The 20,142-nt window shown below is 49.3% G+C and overlaps 1 protein-coding gene and 1 long non-coding RNA gene across 2 annotated transcripts; one reads left to right on the top strand and one right to left on the bottom strand.

Moving 5' to 3' along the window:
• The first annotated feature begins 1,263 nt into the window (after nt 1–1,263).
• Nucleotides 1,264–10,226, top strand: EREG (epiregulin). Its single transcript, XM_068680441.1, has 5 exons — nt 1,264–1,455; nt 7,412–7,495; nt 7,965–8,088; nt 8,664–8,810; nt 9,821–10,226. Exons 1-5 carry the CDS (start codon nt 1,401–1,403, stop codon nt 9,879–9,881), a joined length of 471 nt encoding a protein of 156 aa, XP_068536542.1. The 5' UTR covers nt 1,264–1,400; the 3' UTR covers nt 9,882–10,226.
• Nucleotides 4,223–5,415, bottom strand: LOC137855838 (uncharacterized). The gene is made up of 2 exons (XR_011095983.1): nt 4,801–5,415; nt 4,223–4,701 (listed from the first exon to the last, which is right to left on the bottom strand). It is a non-coding gene; the product is annotated as an uncharacterized lncRNA (long non-coding RNA).
• Nucleotides 10,227–20,142: the final 9,916 nt, after the last annotated feature.

The following is a 20,142-nucleotide window of genomic DNA, read 5'->3' on the forward strand; positions in this document are numbered from 1 at the left end:
TTTATTGCTCAGAACTGGAATCTGAACATGGAGATAGATTGTGCCATATTCTGCAGTATCTATCTTCTATAGTTAACTCTCTTGTATCAACAACCACTTGTAAAGTAGGCAAACTATGAATACTTGAGTTATCAGCTATTAAAACTGCACCTTGTTATGAATACTCAAATACCTTATGCTACGAGATATGCTTATCAGTCCTGCAATAAATTGGGTATCACCTTGACTTTTTTGGTGCTCAAAAAAGGTAAGGCAGAGGAAGAAGGTTTTTGCTTTAGAAGGAAAAGAAATATCCGCTGTTGCTGAGCAGCTTCTTCAGAGAAGAAGCATTTGATATTTCAGGGAAGCGTGTACAGAGGGATGTGGGGGTGGATGTGCCCGTCGACCGTCTGATGATGGGATGTAAGTGCAGAACGAGGTCTTGTTTAACCTAGTCATAGAGTGCATGGGCTTCAACAGGATGCACGAAAGGATTAAAAAACCACCAACAACCAAGTGCTGACAGTCAAGGGTCCTGCCTAAAGAACCAAAGGACCGTTAGTACCCAGCTGGGCTGGGGGGGCACCGTGGTGTAAGCACCTGCTGACCTTGAGCCTGTCACAGCCTGTCGAGGTGCGGGGTGAGGTGCTGGCATTCCTGCGGCCTGTGCTGGAACTTAATAGACCCTTTCTGCCCCTAGCCCTGAGGCTCACGTGGGCTGAGGGTCACTTGGGAACTGATGGGAGATGAGGAAGGAGGGGGTAGCCTTCCGGATGCCTGCCCTGCTCTGCCTTCTTGCTTTACGTGCAAGCAGTGACAGGGGCCGTGCCGCAGCCCCCCATGCAGGCAGGGCCCCCCGGACAGCCCTGCTCAGCATCCACCCCGCTCCCACCCAGTCTCACACCACTGCTCCTGGCACCGATAAATTGAGTGCCAGCGGTGCCACCGCTGCAGGGTGAGCTGTGGGCACCAGCTCCTCGGCCTGTTTGCTCTGAGGTGGTTTTATGGCCACGAGAGCCGTACGCAGCAACGTTTGCTAAAAATGAAGGATAACCCAAGCACGTGTATCTGGACAGCAGCCAAGAACCGGAGGAATTTGCCCTGCCAGCCTTGCCCTGCCCGCCCCACAGCATGGCTGGGGATGCCCCCTGCCTGCCCTCGGGCCATCGCCACCGGGCACGGGGGGGACAGGCGGGGAGGGCCCTGGGTGCGGGTGCGGCGGGGCAGGAAGCGAGGCCGGGCGAGCACCTGCCCGGAGCTTGGCCAGAGTTTCATCACCGCTCCGCCCCGCCTCTCCCGCAGCCCCATAAAGAGCCCTGGCGGCGCGGCCGCCGCCACAGCACTGCCTGCCACCACTGCCTTCCTCTCTTCTCCTCTTCATCATCTCCTCTTCTTCATCTCCTCCTCTTCCAGCCGGCGACATGAGGGCGATGGACACCGGCCGCCTGCGGGCCCGCAGTCTGCTGCTCTTCCTCGGTGAGTACCGGCGGGGACAGGGCTGGGGCAGTCGCTGGCTGCTGGAGGACCTCTGGCCACACGCAGGGTGAAACTTGTCTTGAGGTGAACGCGGCACGTTTGTTCCCCGAGGCAAAGCAGCAGGCAGGGCCGGGTGTCTGCAGGCTGAGGAGCGGAGCGTGCAGCTCTTGCTGTCAGGGCGCTGAGCTGTAGCAGGGCACTGCTTTGCTTCTCTGTGTCTGTGCTTCTCCCCTGCTCAGCCTGCAGCGCAGCCCTGGCCGAGGCAGAACGAGCTGTTCTGTCACCTTGTCCTGCCCGGCTGCCTTCACCCAGGCTGTGCTCCGGGTGAGTCCCCACAGCAGTAGAGGCTTCCTTCTGCTTACAGAACAGGTCGTGGCCTCCTGTGCCTTGATACTTCACCTCTCTACTGGGCACGTGTTCCTCTCGCATCGCATAAGCTAGCTGACAGTCTGAACTGAACGTCCGTGTCCTGAGAGCATCGAGAGCCCCAGAGCCTGGGTGCTGGCAGGGACTGCGTGTAGCTGGCCTTTTGAGATGACTCAAAGTATGTGGGCAGCAGGTGTTGGAGGCAGGATGGTGACCTGGAGCCCTCACACACTGCTGTAATGACAGGGCATGTTCTCACACTGACAGTGCTGGGCTCAGGGTCTCAGGTGATGGGGAAGCTCGCTTCCAAAGACCTCTTTTTTGGGACAGATGTTCCCTATCTGCTAACCCCACTGCAGCACGAGTTTCTGTCATCTTAGCCGGGTATTTCCACAAGGGCTTACAGATGAGCTGCTGCAGCATAACATCTTACTTTCAGTGACAGCAGGTTAAACATCTTTCAGCCTGTGACTCAGCCATGCTTCGCACAAAACTAGCACTGGAAGGAACTGGTGTGTCTTCATGGATTTGTATACAGATTTATTTATTTCCGGGACAGGTACAAAATCTAATAGTAAGGGACAGATTAGTCACAGCTAGATGGCCTCATAGCAACTGTTATAAGCACTTTACTGCCCTTCCGTCCCAGGTCAGTAAAGCTGGGAGGTCCATCTGTAGCTGATGTTTTGCCAGGCTCAAGAGGTTCGCCACTCAAAGGCTGAAGCCTAACTCAAGTGGCACTCGTCAGCTTTGTATCTGGGCTATCGCAGCAGAAAGGCAGTGACAGGAGAGAGCTGGCACTTGTCCCTAGGGAGCTGTGGCACTGTGCCAGCCAGAGAGGAGGTGGCAGTGATGGAGCTGAGCCCTGGCCCTGCCTTTTCCGTGAGTTACTGTGGGAGCCCTGGGCAAGAACTTGCCCAAGGTCTCCTTGCAGTCGCTGTAAACACCCAGTCAAGCCTCACATCTCCACACTCATGGGCTTCAGGAGCTGCCAGTCTTATGGTTTACTGTGTTGTGTTTGTCTGGCCATGGGCAGGTAGGCTCAACACAAAGGTTGGTAAGTCTGGAGATGTGAAAACATCAGTGGCTGATGTGTCTGATGGGGAGAAATAACAAATTTCTACTTCTGCAGCATAGGGAGCTCTGCCACGTGCTCATGGCAGAAAGCAGAGTGGTGCAGGAGCAGGGGCAGCATGTGAATAAGATCAGTGTTGTGCAGGTCTCCATGGGGGTGGAAGCAGCACTAAGATGACTGGGTGCACACAGTAAGTAATTATCCGCATTATCTCTGTCTAAGTGCTGGCACAGTGCTGAAGGTGATCGTGTGGGCCCGCAGCAGTTTAGGAGTGACGGTCCTTCCTTGCAGGCTGGTGTTGCCAGGGCTGCTGTAGAGCTGCTCTGGCCTGGCCCTGGACGTCCCCAGCTTGGAGTCTGCAATTCTGCACTCAGGGGTACAAAATTCAAGATGGGGAAATGCAGGCAATGCTTTCCAAACCATGCACGGGTGCTGCAGTCTGTTGCCCTAGGGGTAGTTTATTTGCATCGCTCTCAGCACCATCAATTTTGGTGCCTCCGTATGAAGAACTGGCCAAAGTAAGGCAGGCCACAGGGGGGTGGGGGTTGGAAAGAGCTGTTAGCATCATCTCCTTTCACATGGGTGAGAAGAGCAACCTGTATGGCCTGTATGTCTCATCTCAGGAAGAGGAGTGTCTGGCACCTGTTTTGCTGGGCACGGCCAGACAACTAGCACCGGATACATCCCACCTGAAGCATCAGTCAGAAGCCAGGTGTTGTATCCTGAGCGCAACGATGAGATGCATCACTCTGAGGTGGTTAAAAGGATCTCAAATGACTGCTTCCCCTTTCTGAGGAAGCATGCCCAGCGTACACGGATAGCCTGAACTCTGGAGATGCTGTGGTTGATGTGAGCAAGGTTGCACAACCAAATCTTGAATAAGAGCAAGCTGTTAGCAGAGCTTCCATGGCTAACCCTGCATTTCCGTGGTCCTCATCTGGAACACAACCACCCACCTGGCCATTATTTGCAGAGGGGCTTGCTTGGTCTGGGGTGGCCTGCAAACATCTGTGACTAGGCAGGGAGGTTAGCTGCGGAGACAGGGAAGGTTAAGCACTAGAGTTAAGTGGTGGTAGTGGTGATGCTCACAAAGCCAGTGGGACAGATTGGCTAGCTTCAATGTTTCCTCCAGTGTTTTCTGCTTATTCTATGCAAAGAAAGCCCTAGACAGTCTGACATGCTCTGGGTGTGTGAAATCAGGTGATGGGGGTCCAGCTCAGTCTGTCCCTAGAGTTAAAATGGGCTGAAATCCACCAGCTGCATTGCTGTGCTTGGCGTCAATTTGGAAGTGCAACACGAGTTAAAAGTGTAGGCACTGTCTCTGTGCCACAGGGACCATGCTGCTGTGAAATAGCATCAGGAGGTCTTGTCCAGGTGAATTGGTGTGTGACTCGTGATCTCAGGGACAGGCAAAGTAACTCAAATGATGGTGGGGCCCAACACCTCTCAGATACCTAACAACCTGCCTTTAAATTGGGGGTAAATCTTGTAAAGGTTCTCAGTTAGGTTTATCCTGTATGTACATCCTTCATCCTTAGCACTCAGCAACTGGAAACTGTAGCTGTCTTTGAGTGGCTGAACTGATAATTAGCCCTTGCATGTCATCTCTGATGAAGGCTGCAGGAAGCCAAGGCGGCCGGCCTCTGTTCCTTATTCTCCATCCTGGTCCTTCCTTGAAGGATGAAAGCAGCAGCAATATTCCTGTTTGAGGAGCAGCTGCTGCTGTCAGAGCTACTCGTACAGCGAGACCCGCGGTGCCATCCGGGGCACTGCGCTTGTGTGCCAGCCGCGTGGCACTCGCATTCCTGTGAAGCATAAATGAATACCAACAATCTCATTACTCTTATCTTGTACCCTGTAGAGTATTTGCTCAGTGAACAGCGAAGGAATAAAAATAAAACTACCTCTCCCAGGTCCTGTATTTGATATACATCACTTGATAAGTATTCAGGGAAAGGTTTTCCTCTGTCCCTGCACCATGTGGATCCCTTATCCTCCTGCAGGATCCCCCTCCCAGTGATGTCAGAGGGAAAATATGTGCATGGGGGAAAGGGCAAAATGTAACAGTGCAGACCAGGAAGAACTTTGCCCACATGCCGAAAATACTGCTGGGTGTCAGCAAATATCCACGCCTGTGCTCCAGCCTCTCTGCTCCGTGTGCCTGCAGTCAGGTGGAGGAGGCTATCGGTGGCTGTGCACGGTGGGAGTGGAGCAAGCTTTTATTGGGCTTTGTATGAGCAGGTGTGTTTTAATCTGTCCCTTACAGGTGTCAGGCATTTCCTCTCTAGGGACAGGTCCAGATGGAAAGCAGTGCCTCTTTCTGGAGCAAATATAATAGCTGAGCTGCCTCTTAAGCGTGCCCAGGTTGGAGTTTGTCAAATGCAGAAGCCAGGGGCTGGTGTCTGTCAAGCTGAGAATTTTAGACTAAAAAGCAGCTGCCTAAATTGCTCAGAGAACAAGGAAGAACGCAAGCTGAAAGACAAGTTGTGTAGGCTAAAGGAGATCTTCAGTTAATGAATCCATCTGCTTAACTAACTGTGATAGAAGTGGACGTCTCAGGTACACCCAGCATTTTTTGGCTTGCTTGATGTTCATCATAGTCAGGTGGCCCCCCAGACCAAATCCTGCCACAGCACGTCACACAGAGACAAAAGCAGCAGGAGGTGGCTAATAGGAGGGAGGCTCAGGGCACTTTTGCCAGTCTCAGGACCTCAGCATCCCTTCTTCCAAAAGCACAGCATTGCTTTTGGGATGGGGCTGTCCTGCACCACAGGTGCGCCCTGCTGAGGGAGCAGCTTAGTCCATGGAGCACTCGTGAAATGTCCCTTTAGTTCCTGGGAAGAAGACTTGGTAAATCCTCTTTTCTCAGCATCATTTAGGACTCCAGGTCCCTGGTCAAACCTCATAGCCTGCTGTTCTAGCTGTAACTGAGCTGCTGTGGTCTGTCAGCTGATGCACTTGTCTTTTGAGCACTTGAATTTTCTGTTTTTCTTACAGAAGCATTAAACCGCTGATTCTGATTAAATCTATACTGAACATAAGGTGCTGTATGAAAAAAAAACAATAATAATAATTAAAAAAATCCCACCCTGAAAGTAAACTTTCTGGTCCTGCCCCTTGGAGTGAAAGGCTGCTGAGTCACGCTAGCAGGAGCAGCTGTCTCTGGCACAGTCTCCGATACGAGTCCCGTATCACTGCTCTGTTTCTGTGGCTCTTGCTGTGGTGGACCTCATCTTTGTCCTTTTCACTAAAGCTTGGTGGAAACCTGGCTCATTAACTTGGCAAGAAATGTCGTGGAGAGGGATGAAGGGAGAAGGATTCATGTTTAAAGCAAAACAAACAAAAAAAAAAACCTATCTCTGTAAGGTAGATGTTCCTGCTGTTCTTCTATCTAACTGAACTAAATCTGAAAGGAAACCTTACTAATCACCCAGAAATGGATGAATTGCAGGAAATTCGTAAATTGCTGCTAGATTTAACACTGAGATGTAATGAAACTTTCTAATAACTGGAGTTGAATTAGAGTGATCAAGAAATTATGAAGGCACACTCCCTCCATTAGCCATGCATGACCTGACAAGTTAATAGAGGCAAACAGCCCAAAGACACAAATTACAGACTTCTGTGGAATGGGGCTGATGACTAAACAGTTCATGAGCAGGTTAGTTTATGACCACAGCAGGAGTGTTCGCCAAGTGGATTTTATGGCCAGCTGGGGCACAAACATTGACTGTTCCTTGTAGGCTGGCCGTGAAGCTACAAGTGCATTTGCTGGCCTTCAAATCCTCATTGGAAATGTTCATTTGACTTGCAAAATACCTGAAAGCTGGCCTTGTGCAGCTGATACCCTGAAAAGTGTCAGAATGCTTTATAAGATGCATCTGTTTGAGAAGGGAACAAGGGTCCCTGCTCCCCAAGGGAATGCAGCCGCTGCTCTGGCAGCCAGACTCCTCAGCCTGCCTGGTGCAGTCTCACAGTGTGGCTGGTACCCACATCAAACCTGCTTGGAAGGTGCAGTTCTTGCTTTTGTATGGACGGTGAAGGAAGGATGGAAGTGGACCCATTTTCTGCTGGGGTGTTCTGAGATGAGTGACACTGGCCCAGGATCCGTGTGCTGGTCTGTATGTCTCAGAGCCAGTGACCAAAGAGGGTTTGGTATCTCATGTTATCTTTGTGCAAGTGAGCACAAGAGTGAGTGTTAGTGCAGGAGCTGGCCACCCTTTCAACCTGGTTACAGCAAGTAGAGGGCTGAGGAAGCTCGCTCCTGCCAAATGGTAGCTTATGTGTTAAGCCTACCTCAAGTGGTATGTGGTCTCTGAAGCCAGCAGCAGGGTGCTGAGTCAACAGCCAGGCTGACTTGAGTCCTGGGAAATCCTCTCCCCAGGGACTGCTGTGACTCAAGGTGTTCTCTATTTCGATCACCAAAAGAACTTCTCCTGTGATGAATGCACAATTGTCACGCCTAAGCTTACCTATACTGAACAAGAATCTAATGTCGACTCTATTCTCTCGTAGGTTACCTATTGCAAGCAGTCGCGGGCACAACAGTGATCCCATTATGTGAACCTGGTGAAATGGAAAACTGCACAACTGCACTAAGTAAGTGTACTGCACAGCTCTCTTTGCAAGCGACAAGTCTTTGGTTCCCATCTTCCTCAGGCTGGTGACCTCACCGAGCCACCCTTGGAAATCACTTTGACTCTGCAAATAGCTTACTGTTGAATCACATTTCCAGCATCCCACAAAGTGTTCACTCTTGTTGAGCGGGAGCCATCTTACAACCTGTATTTCATTAAAATTGCCTTTTCAGACTAAGATCTGTGTCTTAAATGAGAATACCTCTGTAAAAGCAGAAATAGGTAATGTGGAACTTGTAAGGAGAGAGTCGATGTAACTCTAACATGGGAAAATCCTCTCCTTATTCAAAAGGCTCACCTGCTTCAGTGCCTGCTGCATTACAGCTTGGTTGGTAGCTAGGCTGTTAGTTTTATTGGTAAAACTTGCACATTGTTTGGGAAACTGAAAGGGAAACTAAGGCTGATGAGATGCTAACCAAATCTCTCCACAGTCCAAACAGAGAACAGTCCTCGTGTGGCTCAAGTTGGGATAACCAGATGCAAGCCTGAAATGAAAGATTACTGCTTCCACGGACAGTGCGTGTACATAGTGGACTTGGATGAGCACTACTGCAGGTATGGACAGAGTGCAGCGTGTCCTGCAGCCTCCCTGAGGTGGGCTTTGAGATGAGCTGCACGTGGTCTTTGATCTTGCTGACACTTAGCTGGATCACCAACCCTGCAAGGCATTAATGCTTACAAGAACTGCAAAAGGAGCAGTATATCTATAACAGACCTCAGCTGGATTTAAGCAAACATTAAGTATGTATGTTGGCAGCAGTGAAACCAGAGTGACAGTCTTAGTTAGACACCTGAAATTAGTCACCAACCCACCTTAAACATGGTACACTCATTCTGCTCTGCCTCCTGTTGTTCATCTGTAGTTAAAATAGTGTGAGATCCAGACCTCAGGCAAAGCAGCAAGGTCTCTCCTTTGATTAAGTCTAAAAAAGAAAGACCCTCTAGGCATTTTTAAGGGTGTTTCTCACTTACTTGAATGATGTGCATCCATTCCTAAAACCACGTGGGCTTCAGTTATCTAAGTTGAAATTGCTTGTCCCTGAGGAAACAGGCCAGTGGTATAGCATGCTTTGTGGAATGCTAAAATGTAACCCCATGGCAATTTCTCTAATTCTGCCTCTCATCTTCAGGTGTGATGTCGGCTTCTCTGGTGTCCGTTGTGTGCATTCGGAACTTGTCAGACAACCCCTCAGCACGGAGTATGTAGCACTGACAGTCATCCTAATCCTGCTTTCCCTCATCGCCATCTCCATTGCAAGCTACTACATCTGCAGAAGGTAAGAGACGTCATCTTCGTGGCTCAGAAAGGCAAATCTGTTGTGTGCATAATAAGATATCCACCGAGGGCCTCCAGCTGGACTTGAGATACTTAGGCTCACTTGATTGCATGGAGATGGTCTGATGAGAAGACCTGCTGGCATGAACCAAAATAGTAGTGTGATGACTGCACAGCATACCCCAAACTGAAGGCAAAGTCATGCTTAGGCAAAAGTACCCGCAGATGCTCTTTGACCCTGTTGGAGAACTGTGTAGATTAGTTCATGTCTGTCTTGGAGAGGGTACGTTGAGGTAAAGGAGAGAACAGACAAGGAACAGAAAACCCTAGCTGCTCTTGCTGGTAATGCCATTTCCCCAGTCAGCAGGAACTGGAGAGCAGTTGGATTAATAGTAGCCAACGTGGTGATCTGCCATGTTGTTGCGGTGACTGTGCCATATCACAAGCAGTGCCTTATCAGCTTTACTACGCAGGACAGCAGTCTTCTCCACTAACAGACACAAAAGCATCAAGAATTGTTCTTCATGCTCATAACTAATGGTAAGCTGCTGTCAGAGAGCCGAGAAGGTGGGACAACCCCCCGAGGGAGATCTCAGCTTCACAGGTCTGATAGCTAGATGGTAACTGATGTAGCAACTCTTCCCCACCTGAAGACTCCGTGGCATGTCATATCAAACAGAAGATGGCCTAGCTGGTTAGGGTACTCAGCCCTATTGCAGGCAAGGATCCAGCAGGATTTCACAAAGATGAGCCTACTGCCAGCAGCAAGACTTTAATGCAGATGTGAAATCGTCAGGGACAAGCTGAGAAATGAGACTCTGCCTGCAAGTTATCTCAGATCCAGAAATAAGCACAGAGAAAGCCTAGCTGCTAGAGTTGAAACAAGCACAAGGAGGTCATGTAGAGTTGTTTTTTTCTTCTTCCTTCCCTCCCCCCCCCACCCTCACTCCCCAGAAAGTCATTTGGAATTACTGGCTTTCCAGAACTGATGTTTCTCTTCTCTACTTTCAGGTACCGACACAAGAAGAGACATACGAACACCAGTGAATACAAGGAGGTCGGTGCCCTGTAGAAGAAACAATCACTTTGTACAGTGTTCTGTTCATCCGGACAGACTCGGAGTCTTCCCATCTATTTAAATGTTATTTTTATTAACAATATTTACAATATTTATATCCTTTTACAAATTTCAATTGTTTGGTGATCCAATCAGTATAGGTCAAGCATTTTATTTTCAGTGTTTTATTTTTTTTATGAAATATTTCTTAATGCGAACCCCACGTAAGTGGTTCTGTGCGATAGAGATATATTTTTGTAAAAAGTGGTCTTACTCTGAAGAGTAATTTTATATTTATTCTTGTGAATATGTTCAAAACAATTTTACTCCTTGAAATAAAAGTTCTAGACAAAGTCAAAATGTGTCTGTGTTTTCATTGAAGTGAACCTTGGCTTGGCTTGGCTTGGTTGAGCAGGATGTTTGAAGCTCCAGCAGTTAATTTTGGATGGACAAACCACTGCTTCTAATACCATGCACCTTAGTTCCAACAAACATAGCTATTAGCCAGCAAAACTGAAGGAAGACTTAAAGGAACAGTGCAGCTCCTAGCGCTGCTTATCCAGGCTGTGTGACAGCAGCATGGATCTGGGCTCATCCCTATGTTCAGGAAAGTTGTATTGGATATGTCCTGGATTACAACAGTGGTGTTTCAAGTTAATCAGCCTCCACAGCTGACCACAGTAGCACACTGCAACTTCGTGTATGAATCTAGCTACAGGAAGAAAGCTCCTGCAGGAGCAGTACCAGCACTCCAATCCTCCCCATAGTGTCTGTTGTAAAGCTGTGAGCAGGGGAAAGGAAAGCTTGCAAGTTTGTGCTCCATGCAGATATATTGCTGGTCTGAAATAATGACAGAACAGCCTGCTGGGTTTAGCCGCACCCAGCGTTGTGCTTGCTGTGAACAGGAAGGGGCCTTGCAAAACTTGAATCGTCCACGTTAACCCCACCACTTCTCACGCTTCAAGAATATGTGAGACGAGTGCAACCTCAACACCATTCCTGGTCTTTGCGTACTGCATTTCTCTGTGTTGCTTGATGTTTGTGGGTGTGCAACAGGATCTTGGTAAGGAAGCTGGTGGGACCTGAAACATCACAAAGTGAGAGTGCTATTGCAGAAGCTCCCATCTCTGTAAGGAGAAGTGATGCTTGCCCAGCACATTGCAAAAGCTTCCGGCTCAGTCAGGCAGAGGCCCTTGTGGAGGACTAACCTGGCTCGTTCTCCATCTCCTTCAAGTATCATCGTGTCTGAAGTGCTCTCAAGATCAAACAAGTGAAAGGGGGGATCACCAGAACCTCCCTTCCTTGTTTTTCCACTGCGTGTTGAAGGTAATAGTGCTTCAATCTGCCTAGTATCATCCCATCTCTGTATCATCTTGTCTCTGTCTTGCCATGGAAAGAGACGTGGGAGCTCTTCCACGCACATCTGCAGCAAACAGGCAAAAGGAGGCCAATTATAGCAAGGCTCTGGGCAAGGAGTGGTGCAAGGAAGACCCTTGGAGCTAGCAGTGGGAGGCAAGGTGGGACAGGTTTGCCCAAGTGCTCTGCCCCTGGCCATGTGGCCTACACCCTTTCCTTTGGAAAAGATGAGTCACGTGAAATGATAGCTCTGCTTCTTCCCTGCCTTGGTACTCACATCCTGACTTTGATTTACTTTCCCTGTTATCTTCCCGCTTACAAGCACCAAGCGCAGCACAGGTGTGGTCGGGCAGAGCAGGGCTGCAGTGAGATAGCTCTGCCCAGATTCTGCCCATTTCCACCGCTTTGCTCTTCCCCAAGCTGCCCCGAAGGCAGTGCATGAGGTGAGGAGGAGGAAGGATGTCTACTGAGCAAAGCAAAGGCATGATCTGAGCACAGACTGACGTTACTCACGACAGATAGCTCCAGCAGCACGCAGCAGGAGGGCCCAGATGCTCAAAGGCACCGGGTGTGAGCTCTGGTTGCAGTGCTGTGGCCTGGCACGGCGGCAATTCCTGTGCTCCTCACCTCTGCTTTGTTCACTCTGGACCTTCTCGTGTGCCTGCACTCAGGGTCCCTCTCTGGCAGACGTACCACCAGCTTCTGGGGCTAGGCGGTACTGATTTTTCCCTGGCATCCAGTTAGAAGGGGACTGTTGGTCAATCCCTGCTAATTGGGCCCGGTGTCGCAGGGCCCTCATTAGCTGCTCTTCAGCTTTTCACTTCCTCTCTCCTTCTCCTGTAATCCGGTTGTCACCGGGGAACCTGTTCTGCTGGGTGACTGGTGACAGTGAATGGCAACCCCAGCCCCAGCCTGCTGCTAGCATGGCCTTCTCTGCTGGGAAGATGGGGCAAAAATCAATTCTTGGAGCCTCCTGCTGTTCCTGCTGTGACCCAGTTAGGATGGTGACACATCTTTGTTTCCACCTCAGGCTTCCCGGCTTGGCTGTGAACCGCTCTGGCCGGTCTCTGTTCATCCTCCAGAAACTGTTCCTGGACTCCGCGGCAAGGCTCAACCCAGAGGTTTTGCTCCCACTCCCACACACTGCCCTTGCTGCTCCTCTTGGGGCATCACAGAGACTCCAGCCGCTCGGCTAACCTTTTGTAAACAATGACCCCATGTATTTGAGGTGCTATTAGCAAAGCTCAAGTCTGAAAGGCTTTAAATTATTCCCTGCCTTGCGCTCCACAGGTCTCCCAGCTGCTCTCTGCCAGCCCCTCTGGCCATGAGCAACTTCAGTACCAGAAATGCTTCTTTCCTCTGCAGCCCTCCATTGCAGCAATCACACAAGTTTTAAACTGCAGTGACAGCAGCAGCATGAGGATTACCCTGCCCTTGGCTTTCCGGGTTGGGGAAATTTGAGAGAAACAGTCCAGTTTCAGACTTAGGCAGGATTTTGTTTTCCTACGTCTTAACTTTTAGCTGACTGTTTTAGTTTGGCTTGGGTTTTCTCCACCTACCCTGTTGCTCATCTTAATCCCAGCCCATAGCAGCCCTTCCAGACCCTGTATTTTTCTCACTCCTGCATATGATTGAGCAACTGAGAAGCTTGGGGCCACATACCAGCCTGCCACCTCAACAGCTTGCCGGCTGGACTTAGATTGCCAGTCCAGCAACCACGCAGCCGGGTCCTGACGACACACCCCAGGTAATTTCTCTCAGAGAGTGAACCTCCCTCATTCCTTCCATGGTTTCTGCTGGCACCACCTCCATCTCTCTGCTGCAGTTCTTCCTCACCCTCACCGCCCGCTTTCAGAGACACCTTTGGCTGTCTCTGTTGGTGAGAGTGCCTGCACCGTGCCCCCTGGGCTGCCCTGTGCAAGCCCTTCTTGCCAAACAGCTTTGTGTCCTGCCAGGGAAGTTCTCCAGTCCCCATGTCCGGCTGCATCACGGCAGAGAAAATGCATGGAACAGGTGGGAATGCAAACTAGAGACCAGTAATGGCAAGACCCAGCTGATACTGAAGCATCCAGATGTCCCCAGGGCCACCACCATGTCACTGTGCAGTTTTTCCATGAGATGCTTCTGGCAGGAGCTCTCTGGAGCGCTGAGCACCCACATCTCCCATCAGCTGTCTTTGACATCTCTCTGTCATTTTCAGACCTATCCCACCTCAGACCTGCCCTGTCAGTATCCCTGCTGTGTGATTCTTGCCCACACATCTGTATCTCCTATCTGAAACCCATTCCAGCCTCTTGAGATTCAGGCAAAGGATGACTGACGCTTGCTTTCAAGACCTTGGCTGTCAGATCTAGGAAAATAGCAACAACTCTTGTGTTGGTGTTCTGTGGAAGGACAGTGCTTTTCTGAAGTACTGTGAACTCTCCAAAGTGCTTAGCTTTTGTGCAAAAGTTACTTTTGTTTATATTTCCCCTGCTCACAACATCCATCCTTATTTTTTAGTAAGAGGGAGCATAGTGGTTTTAGTAAGAGGCACAGCAGCCAGGCACAAAGCTGCCGAGAGATCAGCGTGGGAGCAGGCACAGCAAATTAAGCCATCCTTCGCTTATCACTTCTTGAGGGGGAAGGTTTTTCAGCTGCGTGCCTGCTGTTACTAAACGTGGAACCCTCGTAGCCACAGTGCCCATGGTCACAGCCATAGCACGCTCATCCCCCGTGGCCCACACAACAGAGGACACGGCGACGTACCAAGCTCCAGAGGCTGACCTTTCTCTGTCCAGCTGCCGCCTTGCCTGTTGCGTGCTTCGTGGTAATGTCACTAGAGGTGCTGTGGCAATCTCAAGCCTCTGTGAGTCATGTGTCCCCCTCGACGGGTTTCCTTGGAGTGCGTCAGCCAGTAATGCCCCGAGCTTGCTGAGAGCCGGAGGAAGCCTCCCTGACGATCTTGGGTTACATCATGGAGGCGGAGGATGTTTGGACAACTGGTTCCAGTCTCCACTGAGGCAAGTCTGAGATTGCGCAGAGCAGCTGGCACCTCACCTTGGTGCTGCTCGTGAGAAGGCCAGATTTGGGGCACAGGGAGGAGGGGAGGTGAAAAGGGCTGGAAAGACTTACAAATCACTCACTCATTGCAGAGCCGGGCTGGGTCAGTAGCAGCCATCCTTCTTGGTGACGAAGAAAGGATGGGTGGACAGATGGATGGACAGATGGACAGATGAACACATGGAAGGAGGGAAGAAACGATGGATGAAAGGGATGAAGGAAGCAAGCAAGCAAGAAAGGAAGGAAGGTGCTCCATCAGTAAAGGTGGAAGTTTGGTCTTGCACAAATAATTATTATTATTTTAATAAAGCTAGTGCCAAACCTAAATTACTCCAGCACTCCCATTATATAATTCCACCCTGTATGATTAAAAGCTTTCCCAGCAAACTGGGAGATTACAACAATTGATCAAAAAATATTGAGAAACCTCTCTGCCCTACCCCACTGGATGCCAGTTTGATCTTTCTGACCCAGTCATCAGAGGGCATCGAAGTCTTGATATGAAAACCCAGCAGGAATTCAGGAGAGGAGATGCAATAGTGAACCAGCAGCAGCCTCAATTTCACCACTGGTCCCTGAATGTTTGCCAGGGGTCCCCAGTGGTCCTGTGGTCCTCTTTCAGTTCCAGATCTTCAGGCTGGTTGTCAATGCCCTTCATTATAACGGGAAGCAGAGGCAGTTGTACAAGCCACATGAATGAGGAAGAAAAGCCAGTTTAGCTGCCTCTGCCAGGATGGCTGTCACTTAGGCAGCAGAGGAGGGGAAATAGGGCTTAATTTAGGAGAGGATAATAGGTAGTGGGAGATGGATCTCCATCAGGATACCCATGTCAGGTCACTTCTGAGAGGGAGGTGATGGAAACCAAACTGAAGAGTTTAGACGAGGGCAAGAAAAGATGGTGAGATTGTGATAGCAAAAGAACACGATGTTGAAGTTAGCTGCAAACAGGAGGACCCGGTACCTCACAAGATCAATGCACCTTTGGCTTCCCAAACATACAAGAGGTTCGCATGCTCAGCCCACCCATGCCTATAAGAAGCTTTGTAAAACAGTGGAGCAAGATGCAGCAAGTTTCAGAAAACTCCTGTTTTTCTGTAGAAAACATGCCAGGAGGACAGCGGCATTTTTCTGAGCAAGGTCAGACAAATCAGGTCAGCTACTGGAGGATCAGACGGGCTTTAAATCAGCAGGGAAACCCAGGAATGAGTGCAAGCCATCATTTTCAGGGGAGCTCTGCAAGAGATGCTCACAAACCCTTCCCAAACCTGCTCCGAGAGCCCTGGCTCCTCTTCTTCCCTTTAGTATCACATTTGTCTTTTGAAATGGGACAAGAATACCGCAGCCAAGTGTAGTCCCAACCCAACCATCAGCAGCTGGAAGGCTCTGCTGGGAAAGCCAGGGCTGCCTGCGCCCTCTCGGTGCTGCGGTGACCGCTCTGCTCAGGCTGTGACTTTGGCCTGACTCGCTTCGTTCCTCCTCAGCCGCTGCCTGAGCGGGGACACGTGGTGATGCAGCTGGGCCTGTCGGCCGCTCCCCGCATAGAGCTGCGTGTTCCTGATCTGCAGTCAGGTTTGCTGGTGCAGGCCCATCAGAAGGATTTTTCTGGTGGAAAACACGAATTCTGCAAGCAAAAACTTTCTGACTTGGGATTGTTTCTTCTCCCAGCAAATTAATCCATTTACTTAGTTTCCTTTCCACTAGGGTCACTGGACTGGGCTATTTCAGCCAGTTCAGCCACTGTTTAAAACTTTTTTTTTTTTTTTTTTTTTTTTTTTTTTTTGCCTCACCCAAGCTTTTTTGTTCCAATAATCTCAAATCAATCAAAGAAAGGAAAAAAAAAAAATAAAAGACTTCATTAGTCAGTATTCCTGTACAGGTCAGTGCCCCATGAATCTTCTGCCATTGGTTTCATTCCCGCCTAGTGGTCACCTCAAGGACTACATCTCCCACTTCCACATCCCCAATTTTTTGCCTCCCTGCCCCATCCTGCCACCAGGAGTTAGCTGGCAGAAGGAAGCAACATTCAGAAGTCTCCTGGGGAAAAGAAGCATTTTGTGCCCCAAATGGCAGAGAACATTCTGAGCTTACCAAAAAAAAAATAAAAAATAAATAAATAATTTATTTTTTGGTATGCACTGAAAAACATAGAAATGAAGAGTTTCAGAGTTTTCTTAACACAAAGCTTGCAGCATTGCTGACACCCCCATGGAAACAATACTTATGCAATTTTAGTGTACTGTCCTCTTTGGGAATAGAAATCGAGGTTGGAAAGTCAGATTCTCCATAGGGGCAGACACACGGCTTTGGTCTGTCCTGATCCGAAAGGCACAAACCACATCTCCTGGAAGGTTCTCACCGTTCCTTGTGCATGCTGTCCTCGGTGTGGTTAATCATTACTGCAAGGCTCAGTTTCCTGACATTTACCAGCAAAGTCTTCCTTTCTTTCCAAACCCAGAGCACTCAGGAGGCTCTGGACAGCTGTGCGGCCACCAAGGGCATTTAGTCAGTCTCGTCCCTCATGGCCACAGGTACCTTGAAACTAGGCCCGTCTTTGGCAGAGGCTGGAAGCAATTCCCAAGGGAATGATGAATTTTATTCACCCCAAAGCCGCCCTTCCTGCAAATTCATCAACTTCAAAACGAACCACTCGAGCTCATGGTCTGAGAATGCAGGAGTCACTGCGTCCTCCCGAGGATTTGGCACTGAGCTCAGCCCTGACGCACTTTGCCCACCAGCGGCCACCCAGGACGGAGAGATCTCTGATTGCCCTGCTGGTAATTTGGCAGCCGTGGGTGGCGAGGAAATGGCGTGTGTGCATTCGTGGCTCTCTTCGCACTGGGTGCGGAGCTGTGTCAGAAAAAGCTTTCCCTCGGAGTCTCCTCTGTTTACTGGTGATGCGATGCTTTACCTGGCTGCCTCCCTTGTGGATTTCCACCTGCAGGACAGCAGGGAGTCTCCGTTTCAGACACCGGAGCTCAGCGGCAGTGGAGAGGCTGCCTTGGTGCCCCACTCACTGCACCAAAGGTCTGGCTCATGGGATTGCTGACAAGGGACAGCCACTTCAGCAATGCCACAATGCACATGGATGGTGAGATGGGTACATGCTGCCTATCAGTGGACCAACCAGCAAAGCCCCGTCAGTCCAAAAATCCTCACAGGCCCAGCTTGGACTTTGGAAACGAGAGCCACATCCACAGCGGGGCTAATGGCACAGGTGTCAGCTCTGCTGTGTGGGTGCATGCTGGGAATACACTGACTCTCCAGTTAGCAGTGGGAATGGGATGGAGCTTGGGTGAAAATACCTTTTGCAGAGGCATTCCTAAATTGGAGTGCGAGGCCACTTGTCACTGTAGGTCAACAGGGCCCCAAGCAGCCTGGCTTCTCTTCCTTTCAGTTTCCTTCAAAACTTTTAAAGTGTTTACCTACCATGTCACTTAAGGTGCCACATGGAACACCTGCAAAATGAAGCATTTGGCATTCGTGTGGGGCAGGATGCTTGAAACATGACTCTTGATTTGAAACTGTATGGCCATTTCTGAGTTTTCAAACAAAGTTTTGTGCATATGGGTCCCTTCCAACACAGGATACTCTATTATTCTATGATTCTATGATTCTATGATTCATTTTTTCCAGCTCAGCTCTTTCTTTTAAGTGCCTTTAATTTTATTTGCCACCAATCTACTAATGTGGGGAAAAATGATTTTCTGGCTGCAGTGACCTGTTTCATGCATGTTAAAATAGTGTTTATTTAAATCTTAAAATAATTTAAATTTAGTCAAACACATTACATTTTCTCTCTCTCTTTCTTTAGAAACGTGTTAATTCTATGCAACTTGAGCAAGCTTGGGAACAACCTTCTGGAGTTAAGAATGGAAGACATCGTTCAGTATCAGCGAAGCAGGTAAATCTCAAACGAAGGTTTCAGAAGGCAGAGCAGGGGACAAATCCTGTTACACAAAATGGGTAAATCCATCCTGCCCTTCTGTAACTCGGATCAACATAACCCAGGTAGGAGGGAATAGAGACAAAGATCTCTTTCTCTGCCAGAAAGCTGATTTTGACACTAATCCCTTTCACCACCAGCATCTCCTCTCAGCTCCTGCTCTCCCATACCAGCTCCTGCATTCATCTGAAACCAGTTCATTTCCCACTGTGCAGGTGAGCTACCTCTTACCATGGCAATGCAACAGAGCTGAGCTCTACATTTCAGGGAAAGCATTTGGTGGAGACCAAAGCTCAGTGCTCAGCGGTGCATTCAGTACCTCCAGGTCCCTCCTTCCCCACTGGATGCAGACGTGTCCCCACTGAAACCTCTTGGGTGTAGCCCACAGGGACAGGAGGAGCGATGCATATGCTTGTGTGTTGGTCACGTTGAATTTGAGAGTGGAACGAGACTTTTTGCGAGCAAAGCACAGCCCATGTGAGTACAAGACATGAACCCCACTCACTGTGGAGACTCGGTTTTGCTTCAGAGCACTGTGTGTCCCCATGCAGTCAGACCAGGAGAACCCAAACATGCCAAGAGGACAGTTTTGTAGCATGCCAATGTAAACAGGTTTCTGTCCAAGGACTTCAAGAACAGTTTTTTTGTTTTTGTTTTTGTTTTTTTCCTACATGAAGGCAAACTTACTTGCAGAAGGAAATGAGACTGTGCTTAGGAAGCCTTCTTCACAGCATGAGTATGTAATCTTTATGCAAACGAGACCTTACTCATGTGGTGTGTCTCAGCAGTCCTCTCCTGGGAAAGCTTTGGCTCCACATTCCAGCCTGCTGGGGACAGACACAACACGCAAGGAGGAAGGTGCATGAGGTGCACAGGTTTCGCTGACAGATGGACGTGTGAGGCTGGAAGCAGCATCACAAGGCACTCACTCACTGGTCCCACTTCATCACGGTGAAATGACCACCCAAATTGCAAGGGCTGACTTAGTCCGGTGGCGCATTTGTAGTTTGTCGCATTTCATGTTTATTTGCTAGTACAATTAATTAAAGGCAGCCGACGTCAGGAGGGCACGGGACTTGTAGCCAAATGCAGGTACTACCAGCTAACAATGGGATTTCCAAGGAAGCATAACAAACATGCCCATGAAATAGAGTGTTCTCCTCAATTTCTTTGCTTACTCATGGTCTGTGAAAAAAACAAAATCCAGAGTGATCTACGTAATCATTGTTGTGCGTAGGAAGGCTTGCCCGGGCTTTGTTCTGGGGAAAAATCTAGCTTTGGCAAAGGTGAGAGGAAAGGAATTTCTAATTGCTTTAGGCTTCTCTTTGTGATTCATTGTTTCTTCACATACCAAATGACTTCAGGTAGGTAAAGAAAATTCACCTCCTGATGCACCAGTGGCAAAAACTCAGCTGTGGCAAGACAGTGCCAGATGTCCTCCTCTTCCTGGGAGCAGGATGATTCAGAGAGAAAACCATTCAGATCGAGGGAAATATGATGAGTTGCGCTTACACCAAGGACTCTGCGCTCTGCTTCCGCTGCAGAAAGCAAAAGCAAAGCAAACCTGCACACGAGTTGGGCTTGCAGTAAGGGGTCCCTCCAACAGCCAGGCAAAGGGCTTTCCACATGTTTATTTCTAAAATCTGTGTTTGATTTTCACACCGGAAGATAGGACTTGAGTTTGACTCCTCCTGAGAGCTTTCCTAAGGGGCCTGAGTCACACGCCAACAAACCGATGTATGCAGCAGAGATGAGAAATGGGCAAGCAGCAAAGAAACAACAGCCCTTTTGTCACGGCATGGGCCAGATGCGTCTTTGTAAAGATGATGGGACAAAACGTGTTCACTTTGGATGGCAGAGACCGCTTCTTGGCTGAAGGGATTTGACCAGGTTGCTGCAGCTCCCAATTGTAGCAGCTCACAGCTAGGTGAAGTC

This window comes from Anas acuta, chromosome 4 (assembly GCF_963932015.1).
Source record: "Anas acuta chromosome 4, bAnaAcu1.1, whole genome shotgun sequence".
NCBI classification, from domain to species: domain Eukaryota; kingdom Metazoa; phylum Chordata; class Aves; order Anseriformes; family Anatidae; genus Anas; species Anas acuta.